This window comes from Oreochromis aureus, linkage group 17 (genome assembly GCF_013358895.1).
Source record: "Oreochromis aureus strain Israel breed Guangdong linkage group 17, ZZ_aureus, whole genome shotgun sequence".
Classification (NCBI taxonomy): Eukaryota; Metazoa; Chordata; class Actinopteri; order Cichliformes; family Cichlidae; genus Oreochromis; species Oreochromis aureus.
The window spans coordinates 31,580,659-31,592,523 of record NC_052958.1 but is presented as its reverse complement, the minus strand read 5'-3'; the positions used below and the strand labels follow the sequence as shown (position 1 = coordinate 31,592,523).

Here is an 11,865-nt window from a genome sequence, read left to right as displayed (position 1 = left end):
GACACATTATAATCAGTGACAACGGACTGTACAGCATCTAGTCTTCTGTCTCCTGTCGTAAGCCATAGTAGAAGTAGGATCAATGCCTCTTCTAGATTAACTCTTATACATCTTGTATCAATATCTGCACAAAGTGTCATCAGTATATGGTGTTTTAACTATACGTCAGTGTTCTGTCTTTACGTTCCCGTGCTCTGCATGACTATGGTGTCGTTTTTAGCTGTGACAAGCTTTGCAGAGCCTGACACATTGTAATGTTTTCTCCTCATTTGAGCTGTACCATCTTCTAATCCATTTCCACGCTGAAGGAGGAATGTTGCTTGCCATTTACTACGGACTTAATTTTGTTTGTTCGAAGAGGAGATGTCTGCATAAGCATCAGTGTATATGATATAAATGTAAATCAGTGTTATTTCGGTTTGATGTTGATCACATGTAATGAACACGGCTGTTTTTGAATCTTTCATTGCTGATATCGTGCCATATTTTTGTTAAGATTTTTGTTTCTAAAAGTCTTTCACTACATATGACTGTTATGTGTATGATTTATGGTGACCGGTTCTTTTGTTTTGTAAAATAAAAATCCCTTGTTTTACCTGTGTAAAACAGGTATGTTCATCTCGGTACCTAACATGTTGTTACAAACATGGTTGCTTCTTCTCTTCTGTGAAGCTGTTGTCTACAAAACTAAGATGTATTCTTCTGTATAGTGATGTTCTGACACTGTCCAGTGTGTTCCCTGTTAAAGACTTGTTCTTTTGACCAACATTTGCTTCTTTAACAAGTGTACTGGATGCTTAAAATGTCTAAAGTAGAATAAAAAGATTTAAATGTTCACTAGCCTGTGCTTTTGTCCTTTTGATGTGTGTAGACGGTGCAGTAATGACCATCTGAAGTTTTTCTCATATTTATTATGAACCCAGTAATCACACTGACATATACCTGGAAAACATCCTCCACATCAATCATTTGCCTCCCAGTCTTCCTCTTGCTCAGCACTGTTGCTGTGCAGACTGGCCTCTGGATACCCACTGTCATCCAAATTGTAGTCATCTTCCTGGTCTGAGAACCACAATGAAGCGTCACAATCACAGAATCATTCAGTTAAACATTCATGCAACGAACACAAGAACTGCAATGACAAGCTGCATGGTTAGCTGACGATGCATGTGAGCTGTGATGGGAAGTGAGCAAAGCACTCTGTGGTCAATGTGGCTAAAATGATTCATGTGAGCAGTGGATATAAGTTGGTGATCTCTGCTGTGCAACCTCTTAGTACTGCATTTGTATAGAAGGCTGCAATACCCATTCACACAAATACACTTAATACGGTCACTGCTGACACTATTGAAGTTTTAGTCAGTACGAGTTATGCAAAGGGGTGGAGAACAGTTTCTGGCCACCCATAGGATTATTTCATCGAGGCTTGACATGTGCGTTCTGAGTTAATCGAGTAAGTGCAAAAGTTTTGAGCCACCCTCCTTTCTCTATATTTTGCTAGGAAGATGGGAAATATGTAGAAACATACATGGAAATACAGTATATACAGTTTGTGGACTTCTAATGAGCTTGAAAATCAATATTTGGCATGACCACCTTTATTCTTCAACTTGTGTTATCTTTGGCATTTTTCATAGATTTAACTAAAGCAAATGAGCAAATGTGACTGACTGCTAATAATAAAGTGCCTAGAGATACAAATTAATTAATAAAAGTTTTTGTAATTAAATTTATTAACTTAAGTTTCTTTACCAAACTGTCTTGTTATGCCTTTTTATTAGACAACACTGGTTTATCCCTTGAGTTAGGTGCCTTTTTGATGCTTGAATGATTCATAGTTCAGAACTTTCCTCTGAAAATGGTCAGGTACAAGGACTGGACTGAAAATGAGTGGGGGAAAAAAGGAGCCAATGTCCGAAGAAAAAAAGACCTTCAGAAAGCTTGGAGAACTATTCCTCAAGACCACTTCAAAAATTTAAAAGAAAGTCTGGCTCCTTTGAAATAAAATATAAAGAAACAAGGTGTAGCTCAGGATTTTCACACAGTACGGTACATAACACGTATTTGCTTGACACAGCAGATTCATTTAGAGAGTGTTGTTTGTCAGCACAAGACCTGAGGCTCTATTTGTGCCACATCAACTTGAGCCTCCATTAGCCTTGCTAATTGTCTGATATGCACCAGTGCATATGAGACAGGTCAATGATGAAAAACATCAGATTTTAATTTTGGACTTAAGCCAGACTGTTTTACATTCATTATTATGCAACAAGAGATGATTAGAGTCAAACTTGCATCAATGAATGAAGAAAATATTCATATTCACAGAAAAATTAACACAAACCACTTCAAACATCTAGTGAAGCACAAAGAAAATGAATCAAACAATACCTTGTTCCCAGTGATTTACTAGCACAGCAGAGCTATCCTGGCTCAGTTTAATGTTCGGCTCATCCATCAGCAGATGTTTGAGATTACAAAGGCTTCCACTTAGCATTCTGACTTTAGGACAGCAGGACCACAGCACATCCAGTGGTACAGCCACAATCCTATCAGTACATACAAAAAGGTCAATAAAGGAAAAAGTCATAAAATAAAACGCTGGGAGATGCTGCCTCTCCTTAATACCACATACTGGCATCCTCCTAAGGAAGCTCACCTGCTTGATGTACAGGACCCTTGTTTTTCAGCACTGTCTGAAGCACCACTCCATTCCATTAAATCTTTCATCTCCTCTGCACATGCTGTAGGTATAAAGTTGGGTGCATTTTAAACGAACGTGCATTCTACTTGTGTTTAAATAACATGATAAAACAATGCTTTTCACCCTGTCTGCTTCATCTGACAGGAATTCCTCACCTCCTTCCTCAGTTTGACACAGTGCAACTGCATCACATATCCCGCCGGCCTGTTCCTCCATCCATCTATTCTTTAGTTTTTCTGCCCAGTATAGGACTTCACTCACCAGAACCCTGCGCAAGATGTTGTTGTCACACAGGCTGGGGTAGTTTATGCTATAAAGCTGACAGAGCACAGGAAAAAAGCACAGGTCAAAAGTCAAAGGAGACAGGCGGCATCACAGAAACCTGGGGAAGCATATATTCAGCATAAAAGCTCTAATGCTGTTGATCAATACCACAAAGTTATTATTAGAGAGGTGTAAAAATGTAATTTTTGCTTAATCAGTATTAATTAATCACTACAAATCACAGGCATGTCTACCTCTGTTTGCCATTTTAAGCAGCCACCAGCAGAGGGCGGTAAATACTGTCATTTCATACCAGTTTAAAAGCAATCTACTGCAGTCAAAGCTTGATGTTGCTGCTACTGCATCATCAAATATTGCTTTTACCTCTGGTTTGCTAGGTGTATTCAAATCACTGGAATGACTAATTAATAAAAACTGATGAGGAAGTAACTAATGTGCATTCATCAATCAATTCTAAGAAATGCAAAAAACATTTTTAAAATCTATCTATACTATATTTGTCAAGCCCATCACTTCTGGCATAACCTAGAAAACACAGGATGTTTCAGTAGACAAATAAGTTAGAGGACAATGGGAAACAAGGCTTAAAAGACTTGACAGGAGTGAAGAGATGAGTTACAGCTGTTTCCTGTTTACCAGATGGCAGTATGAATCGATGATCACAAAAAACAAAAAGACCAGCTGCAGCAGCTAACAATAATAATAATAATAACAATAATAACAACAACAACAATAACAATAACAACAATAATAGTGCATAATTCCAATAGTAGCAGCTCAGAAAATGCTAATGAAAACACAACTACCACCGCACTAACGCTAATGCTTTTTGTTTGTACTACAGAAATGATTAGCTTTTTCATTTGTACTAATAATCCTGAAATATACTTACCAATGTATATGAAAACAAATCCTCTGCATCATTGACAAGCAACGTCTTGCAGCAATCTCTCCCCCCGAGCTGGTAAAACACACCGATCTGGGAACAGAACCCAACTGCCTCCTGTTGGCCCTGTGGCGCTTCTCCAACACCAGTGAACTCCACCTCATAGCCGTAGTCCAAAGACACCTTCATAGCCCTGAGGAGGGATGTAGTTTAAATTTTTTAATTTTAAATTTCAAGTTCCTACAGTGTTTCAGGATGGATTTATTTGCATGACTACAAAAAGTTACTGTACCAGGATCTGAACTCTGCTCTGGTCCACTCAAATTTGTGGTCACTGTGCCTGTAATTGGACACTCCAGGCAGGAAGATGTTGAACTCAGAGTTTGGGGTGCTGATGATGACTGTCTTTGGGGTCATGTAACCAAATACCACCTCAGAGAAGAGCTCGATATCAGCAGGAGTGAGGTGCTCAATGCTGCACACACAGCCAGATAGAAAACAGTTACAAGAAGCAGCACAGAGTGACGAGCACAAAAGCAAAGAAAGAATATAAATTTGTATTGGTGAAGAGAACGCAAAAGAGTGAGGAGAATGCAGCAGCTTACAGCTCTATACTGGTGACCAGATCAAATCCTTTGAGGCGGGCATCTTTTTGGGTGACTGAGCCCTGGTACAGCTCAACACGCAGCTGATCGTAACTCGGCTCCAGGTAGTCAGTTGATATAGGAGCTAATCCATGCCTGAAGAAACATTCAAGCAGAGCCTGTACATTACTGTGCTGCCTGGTGCTTTGATCTTTACTGAGGACAATAATCACAGCAAGACTTTAAAAACTGGTTGAAATTTAGTGAGTTAAAATGATCTTAAAGTTAAACTTAACTGGTGTCGCGTCTCAGAGGCGGGGTTTTTTTTGTTTGTTTTGTTCATCATTCCAATTGTTATGACCGTCAGTTTATTTGTTCTCACTGATGTCACACTGTTTTCCATTTCTGCTTTAATTAGTGTTTTTTTAAATGTTCTGAGGTCCCAGAGGACTCAGTCAAAAGGAGCAGATGGAAGCAGACAACATCAGCGAATGCTGAATGTTGACTGGGCCAGAATCGAGAAGATTTTCTTATGAGTCAAGTTTTTATCATTTGAAAATGTTTAGCTTTTGTTTGTGTTTATTAGTTTCAGTGTTAGCTTTACACTATATTACTTATCATTTTATTTAAGACAAATCCCAGAGGTGGGAATTTGGGAAAATCAGCAATGTTACAATATAAACAACAGGACTTTTTGAAAGCAGCTGACTCACAGGCCTGAAGATATCCAAAGCCTTAAAAACGTCGATCAAACCCTCATCTTGTAGTTTGTGATAACAAATTTTACCAAATTAGATACCCACTCTAAGGACATTTACTCTACAGTTATATTTTAGTTAACTCATAAAATCGTTCCAGTCATTTTTTTTCTAAAGGTCTAGTTTTTAATTTTCTATTCGTTTTCTGCATGTAGTTTTAGTTTTTAGCTTAATTTTAGCTCACTATAATACCCGTGGCAGGATGGGGCTTAGACAGACCTGTTGTCTAAGAGGAATATATGTTGGTGCACTGATGCACAAGATTCAACCGATAAATAATACTGCAGTTAACGAAATGCAGTTCGCCTATACCGAAGAATACCCTTTAAATCACTTTAACCCTGTGTTCTAATGTTAACTCCCACCATTCGCATGGACAAACATACATACATCTTTTTCTTGACTTTGGCACCGTTCACGTCCACTCCAACCAGAAGTTCAATTTCGCGGTGAAACTTGAGCATTTTGAGGAGGGTACACTCACCGCAGCCCAAGTCCACCACCTGGACCAAAGCACAGCACAGACTCTCGGTTAAAGAAATTTAATATTAAATGATAAATACAGTGAACCCAAAGTGTTAAGAAAAGCCAAGGCAACGTAGTTCGTTATGCGCTATAGTAGCTAACTTAATTGGTTGGGGGAAAAGGTTTGCTAACATAATTAGCTTTGGTGTGGTCAAACGCCACTAAAACAAACTCTGGCTTTTAAGCTAAAGTTTTAAAACTCAATTGTATTTTTCACGAAGACATTAGCTACCTTTTTGGGTTTGTTCCGCTTGACAAAATCGACGACAAATTGATGTCTCTGCTTGTGAAGCGGCGGACTGAACGTCAGATCCATCTTTGCTTCGTCTTAGCGTCCTGTAACCCAGCCGTCCACCAGAGGGCGCTGTTGTTATCGAGTCTGGAGTCTGCACCGTTTTTTACACTATTTAAAATATCTCGGCAACACATGGCTTCTGCATTTGTTGTGGAAGTGCATTCAACTGGTCAAAATGTTTTTTATATTAAAATGTTTTAATATAAATATTTTTTATATTAAATTTATAATTGTTGGCTTTTAAAAAATCGCTTAAAGCTTAATCGAGGCTTCAGCAGGCTTGAACATGTCTTTGAAAGTAAAATATATAATTTATTTTTACATTTTTTTCTTCTACTCAATACATCAATTATGTAGTAATACAAATGGCCATTTTCCACCACAAATATATCCAGTATTGTGCAAAAGCCTTGAGTCAACCTTCATTTCTTTACATTTTGCTATGGAAAATAGAAAAAAACATACACACATACATATAAATACAGTATATGAGGCATAAATTGAGTTTGTAAAAGTCTAGTAAGCCAGAAAGTCAATATTTGGATGGATATGACCACTTTTATTCTATAAGACAGCCTGAACTCTCTTAGGCAGTCTTTATTGTAATTTCTATAAGCGGCTGTCATTAACAGTTGTCCAGGCTTCAAAGGAAATTCAAAGCTCTTCTTTGGATGTTGACAACCTTTGGCAAAACTCCAGTTAAATATATATCAATAAAAGGTTAATAATTACTGCAGGGTCGCATTGAGCCAGAGCTGAGCAGAGGAGTGTGTGATGGAACGGTCATCCAAGATGTGAGTGAAGTTGGCCCCCCCACCTTCTTCAAATCCAACAAAAGTGGTATCAAACGTTTGTGCTGGTTTGTGCTGCAAAAATTTTCGTTTGTGCTACTATCATTTTAAAGATATTAATAAAAATTTCTAGAGGTCATCAGAGGTCAACCAGCCCCCCCACATTAATTAAATCAAACAAAATGGGTGTCAATCAACTGTGCTACGTTTGTGCTGGTTTGTGCTGCAAAAATTGTTGTTTGTGCTGCTTCTGTTTTAAAGATATTAATGAAAATGTAAAGGTCAAAAGGTCAACCAGCCCCCCCACATTACCCAAATCCAACAAAAGTGGTATCAAACGTTTGTGCTACGTTTGTGCTGGTTTGTGCTGCAAAAATTTTCGTTTGTGCTGCTATCATTTTAAAGATATTAATAAAAATTTCTACAGGTCATCAAAGGTCAACCAGCCCCCCCACATTAATGGAATCAAACAAAATTGGTGTCAATCAGTTGTGCTATGTTTGTGCTGGTTTGTGCTGCTAAAATATTTGTGCTGCTTCTGTTTTAAAGATATTAATGAAAATGTAAAGATCAAAAGGTCAACCAGCCCCCCCACATTACCCAAATCAAACAAAATTGATGTCAAACGTTTGTGCTACGTTTGTGCTGGTTTGTGCTGCAAAAAATTTTTGTTTGTGCTGCTATCATTTTAAAAATTTTAATAAAATAACGTCTTGATGCGTGCTTAATCATCCAGGTAAGTAAATCCCAAAAGGTTGATTCTGTTCATCTGGACATTTTCAGTTGGAGAAACATTTCGTCACTCATCCAAGTGACTTCTTCAGTTTCAGCTGACTGCAGGTTTCCCCAACCTTATAAACAGTACATTTGCATAGTGAAGGAAACTAGCACCACTGAATGAACAATGTGCTGGGGGGTTAGTTCCATGATTGTTAGTATGCAAATTCTTATGACCATTGATCAATGACAACTAATCAAAGCCTACTGATCAATGGCCATTCACAGAAAGTGGGGAATGGCTACAATCACAGCATTGTAGGATGGCGAAAGATGTACCCTTGGGCCCCCCTTCTCGATTCAGAGATGGTCAGCATCCTGACAGCCCGATGGACGAAGCTGTCTCTCAGTCTGTGTGTTCTGGCCCGGAGGCTCTTCAGTATCCTTCGTGATGGCAGCAAACTGAAGATGCTGCTGAAGGGACGAGTGGAGTCACCTGTAATGGAGAGGACCTTCCAGATGAGGCAGGTGCAGCTGCTCTCACTACCCATTGTCATTTTTTCCTGCAGAACCCAGTGCAGGAGTCATACCACACAGTGATGCAGCTGGTGAGGATACTCTCAACTGTGCCTCTGTAGAAGGTGCTCATAATGGGGGTTGAATCTCTTGTGCTTCTCAGTTTGCAGAGGAAGTAGAGTCGCTGTTGGTCTTCTCCACATTCAGGGACAGGTTGTTGTTGCTGTACCACTCTGCCAGATGGTTAACTTCACCCCTGTAGTAGATCTCGTCGTGGGTCAGCAGAGTGAAGAGAAGGGGGGGCTCAACACACATCCTTGGGGAGCCCCGTATTCAGTGTTCTTGGGCTGGAGGTGTTGCTGTCGAGCGTACTATCTGCTGTCTTCCTGTCAAGAAATCTAGCAGCCAGTTATACAGCAAGGTGCTGATCCCCAGCAGATCCAGTTTGTGAATGAGTTGCTGGGGAATGATGATGCTGAAGGCTGAACTGAAGTCTATGAACAGCACTCTGACATATGAGTCTCTAGTGTTCAGATGTGTGAGGGCTGAGTAAGGGTAGTTGAAATTCCATCATCAGTTGAGCGTTTTGACCGGTATGCAAACTCAAATGGATTCAGGTTGGGGGAAAGCGATAATTTGATTTGATGCATGACTAACCGTTCAAAGCACTTCATAATGATGGAGGTGAGTTTGACAGGACGGTTGTCCTTAAAGCAGGAGGTAGATGACTTCTTGGGCACAGTAATGATGGTGGAGGCTTTGAGGCATGTGGGAACGGCGGCCTGACCCTAGTGATGTGTTAAAGATGTCTGTGAAAACATTTGTGAGTTCCACAGCATAGTCCGTCAGTGCTCGTCCAAGGATGTTATCAGGACCTGGAGCTTTGCGTGTACTGATTTTGGCAAGGATCTCCACACACTGTCTGGGGATTTGTTCCCCACGGTCTGCAGAGTGGGCTTGTAGTCTGTGATGGTTTGTATTCCTTGCCACTGCCTCCAAGTATCTCTGCTGTCGCTGAAGCTTTGCTGTAGCTGATGCCACGTGACAGGTTTGCCCTTGCTGTTCTTTGGCTCACCTAATTCCCGGCTCTGAAGGCTTGTATTTTTCAACCTTAGGAGCATTTAAACCTGACCTGTGAGCCATGGTTTCTGATTGGCCCGGACAGTGATAGTCCTGGTGTCACGACCTGCAGGATCGGCAAGGTGCTGATCAGAATCTCTCCACTCCTAGCCCTCCTTCTCTTCTCTTTTCCTCTCTCCCCCCTCTCTCTTCTCTCCCTGTTTTGCCGAACTCATGGCGGCTTCACGCCCTCGGTCCACGCCTTCCTGGATTGGGAACACCTGGGCCTCATCAGACCAGCTGGTATATTAGAAGGAGGAGATCAGGTGTTCAACGCTGGATTGTTGTGAAGGCTCTAGTCAGTACACGTCTAGCTCAAGTTTCCTGTGCCTCCGTCTCAGAGACTTAACGAGTGTTTCTTTGTTCCTAGATTCCCCGGACCCGTCCCCGTGTTTCCCCGTGTGGAGTGTGAAAGGAGTGACTGGTCGCTAGCGGAGAAGAGAGAGGTTGAACTGAGCGTGTGTGTGATTTCCCCGTTTTCCCTGGAGCCCTGGACCCCTGCCCCTCACGTCTTGTATATAGCACTAACCCCGCACTGTCTGTACATACACTTGGTGAAGATCTGTAAATAAACCATCTCTGTTTAAACGCTACTCAGGAGTCCTGCGAGTGGATCCTCTAAGCAACCCGTGACACCTGGTCTCTGTGACATCATCGATGCATTTTGTGATGTAGGCAGTAACAGTTTCTGTATATTCCTGAAAGTCTGTGGTGTTGTCGTGTGAGGCAGCCTGTGGTGGAAAAGCAGTCTTGCAGTGCCTCTGAGGACCCTTCTGGCCACACCTGTACCTGCTTACGAACTGGTTTGGTGACTTTGACCAGGGGCCTGTGGGAACCCATGGCACACCTAGGTTTCTGCCTGTAGTACTGACCCTTATGCAAAATAGGTGGAATTAAGACACAGTTCCAAAAGCAAACACAGCTGATCAGTGCTGAGAGTGGTCCTGTTGCTGAGGTAGGGGTGATCCTGTAATCTCTTATGAACTACCTCCAATGCTTCTATGACTGGGATGCAAGTGAAGACAGATGTAACATATCTCTCTCACTGTACATGTACTGTTTATAAAATTAGGGAAACATAACCTGCACAAACAAAATAATTTGCAGGACAAATGTTTGACATCAATTTTGTTCGATTTGAAGAAGGTAGGGGGGCCAACTTCACTCACATGTGTTTATAAGGTTGGGGAAACCTGCAGTCAGCTGAAACTGAAGAAGTCACTTGGATGAGTGACGAAATGTTTCTCCAACTGAAAATGTCCAGATGAACAGAATCAACCTTTTGGGATTTACTTACCTGGATGATTAAGCACGCATCAAGACGTTATTTTATTAAAATTTTTAAAATGATAGCAGCACAAACAAAAATTTTTGCAGCACAAACCAGCACAAACGTTTGACATCAATTTTGTTTGATTCCATTAATGTGGGGGGGCTGGTTGACCTCTAGAAATTTTTGTTAATATCTTTAAAATGATAGCGGCACAAACAAAAATTTTTGCAGCACAAACCAGCACAAACGTAGCACAAACGTTTAACATCAATTTTGTTTGATTTGGGTAATGTGGGGGGGCTGGTTGACCTTTTGACCTTTACATTTTCATTAATATCTTTAAAACAGAAGCAGCACAAACAAAAATTTTTGCAGCACAAACCAGCACAAACGTAGCACAAACGTTTGATACCACTTTTGTTGGATTTGAAGAAGGTGGGGGGGCCAACTTCACTCACATTGAACATAGCGGGTTGCTGGCTGTGCAGAGTCAAGAGTGTCGAGCACCCTGTTAATCCGAGCAAACGAAGTGCAAATGGGACTCCAACACCACAAGGGGGCCCCAAAGAGCACTTGAAATGTCACACAAACCACTTTGATAAATGTATATTTTTGTGTATGTGTGAGACATATACCAGTATTATACCACGCAGATATAGATGTATTAACAAGAATTTTCAGTATTCAATGTAAAAAAAAATCTATCAGAGAGGTTAACATTTTATGCAAATATGAAAATAACCATGCTTCCATATGCCCATTAAAAACAAAAAGATACTTAAATATACAGTAAGGGACATACAGCATGTGTACAAAAACAAAAATATTTGTGTTATGGTGTATTCCTGTGTGAAAATGGATTGTGCTATGGACAATGGACTACTGAATGGGCTGTACTGCAGAGGGTGCTTTTCTCTTACTGACTTGAGGTCTTATGGACTTGCGAAATCCAAAGAAGAAGAGCATTTTATTTCTATCTTTCTCTTAAAACACTGCCTGCAGCATCACTCACTGCAGCCACAAAGACCCCCAAACACATATAGTGAATGCAACTTTCCCACAGAGACAAGAACTCGTAGCGCAGTGTTTGAATACTTTAAGGTAACATACTGTTGAACACATTATAAAACTTGACTTAAAACTTGAAATAATTATCCGTTAGTTCTGATCCGTCAGAATCACCTCAGACAACTGAGGCGTCACACAGTCCCAGTTTTGCACTGAAATAATTTATTTAAACACAAAATGTTTTATCACAGCATTCAGAATATTTTATTTTGAAAGTTTTGAAACCCAAAATAGACTTCTTGTGAGTTTTATTATGTGCTCATTGTGCTGTGGGGCTTTACATAATACACAGTGGTCTATCCCTCTGGGACAGTTTATCCAAATGACCAAAGCTTCATATGTAC

The 11,865-nt window shown here is 40.4% G+C and overlaps 1 protein-coding gene across 1 annotated transcript; it reads right to left on the bottom strand.

Annotated features, from left to right (window-relative positions):
* Positions 1-891: 891 nt before the first annotated feature.
* Positions 892-6,112, bottom strand: henmt1 (HEN methyltransferase 1). Its single transcript, XM_031733804.2, has 9 exons — positions 5,975-6,112; positions 5,608-5,720; positions 4,481-4,615; positions 4,168-4,350; positions 3,882-4,068; positions 2,860-3,022; positions 2,660-2,744; positions 2,392-2,549; positions 892-1,062 (listed from the first exon to the last, which is right to left on the bottom strand). Exons 1-9 carry the CDS (start codon positions 6,056-6,058, stop codon positions 962-964), a joined length of 1,209 nt encoding a protein of 402 aa, XP_031589664.1. The 5' UTR covers positions 6,059-6,112; the 3' UTR covers positions 892-961.
* Positions 6,113-11,865: the final 5,753 nt, after the last annotated feature.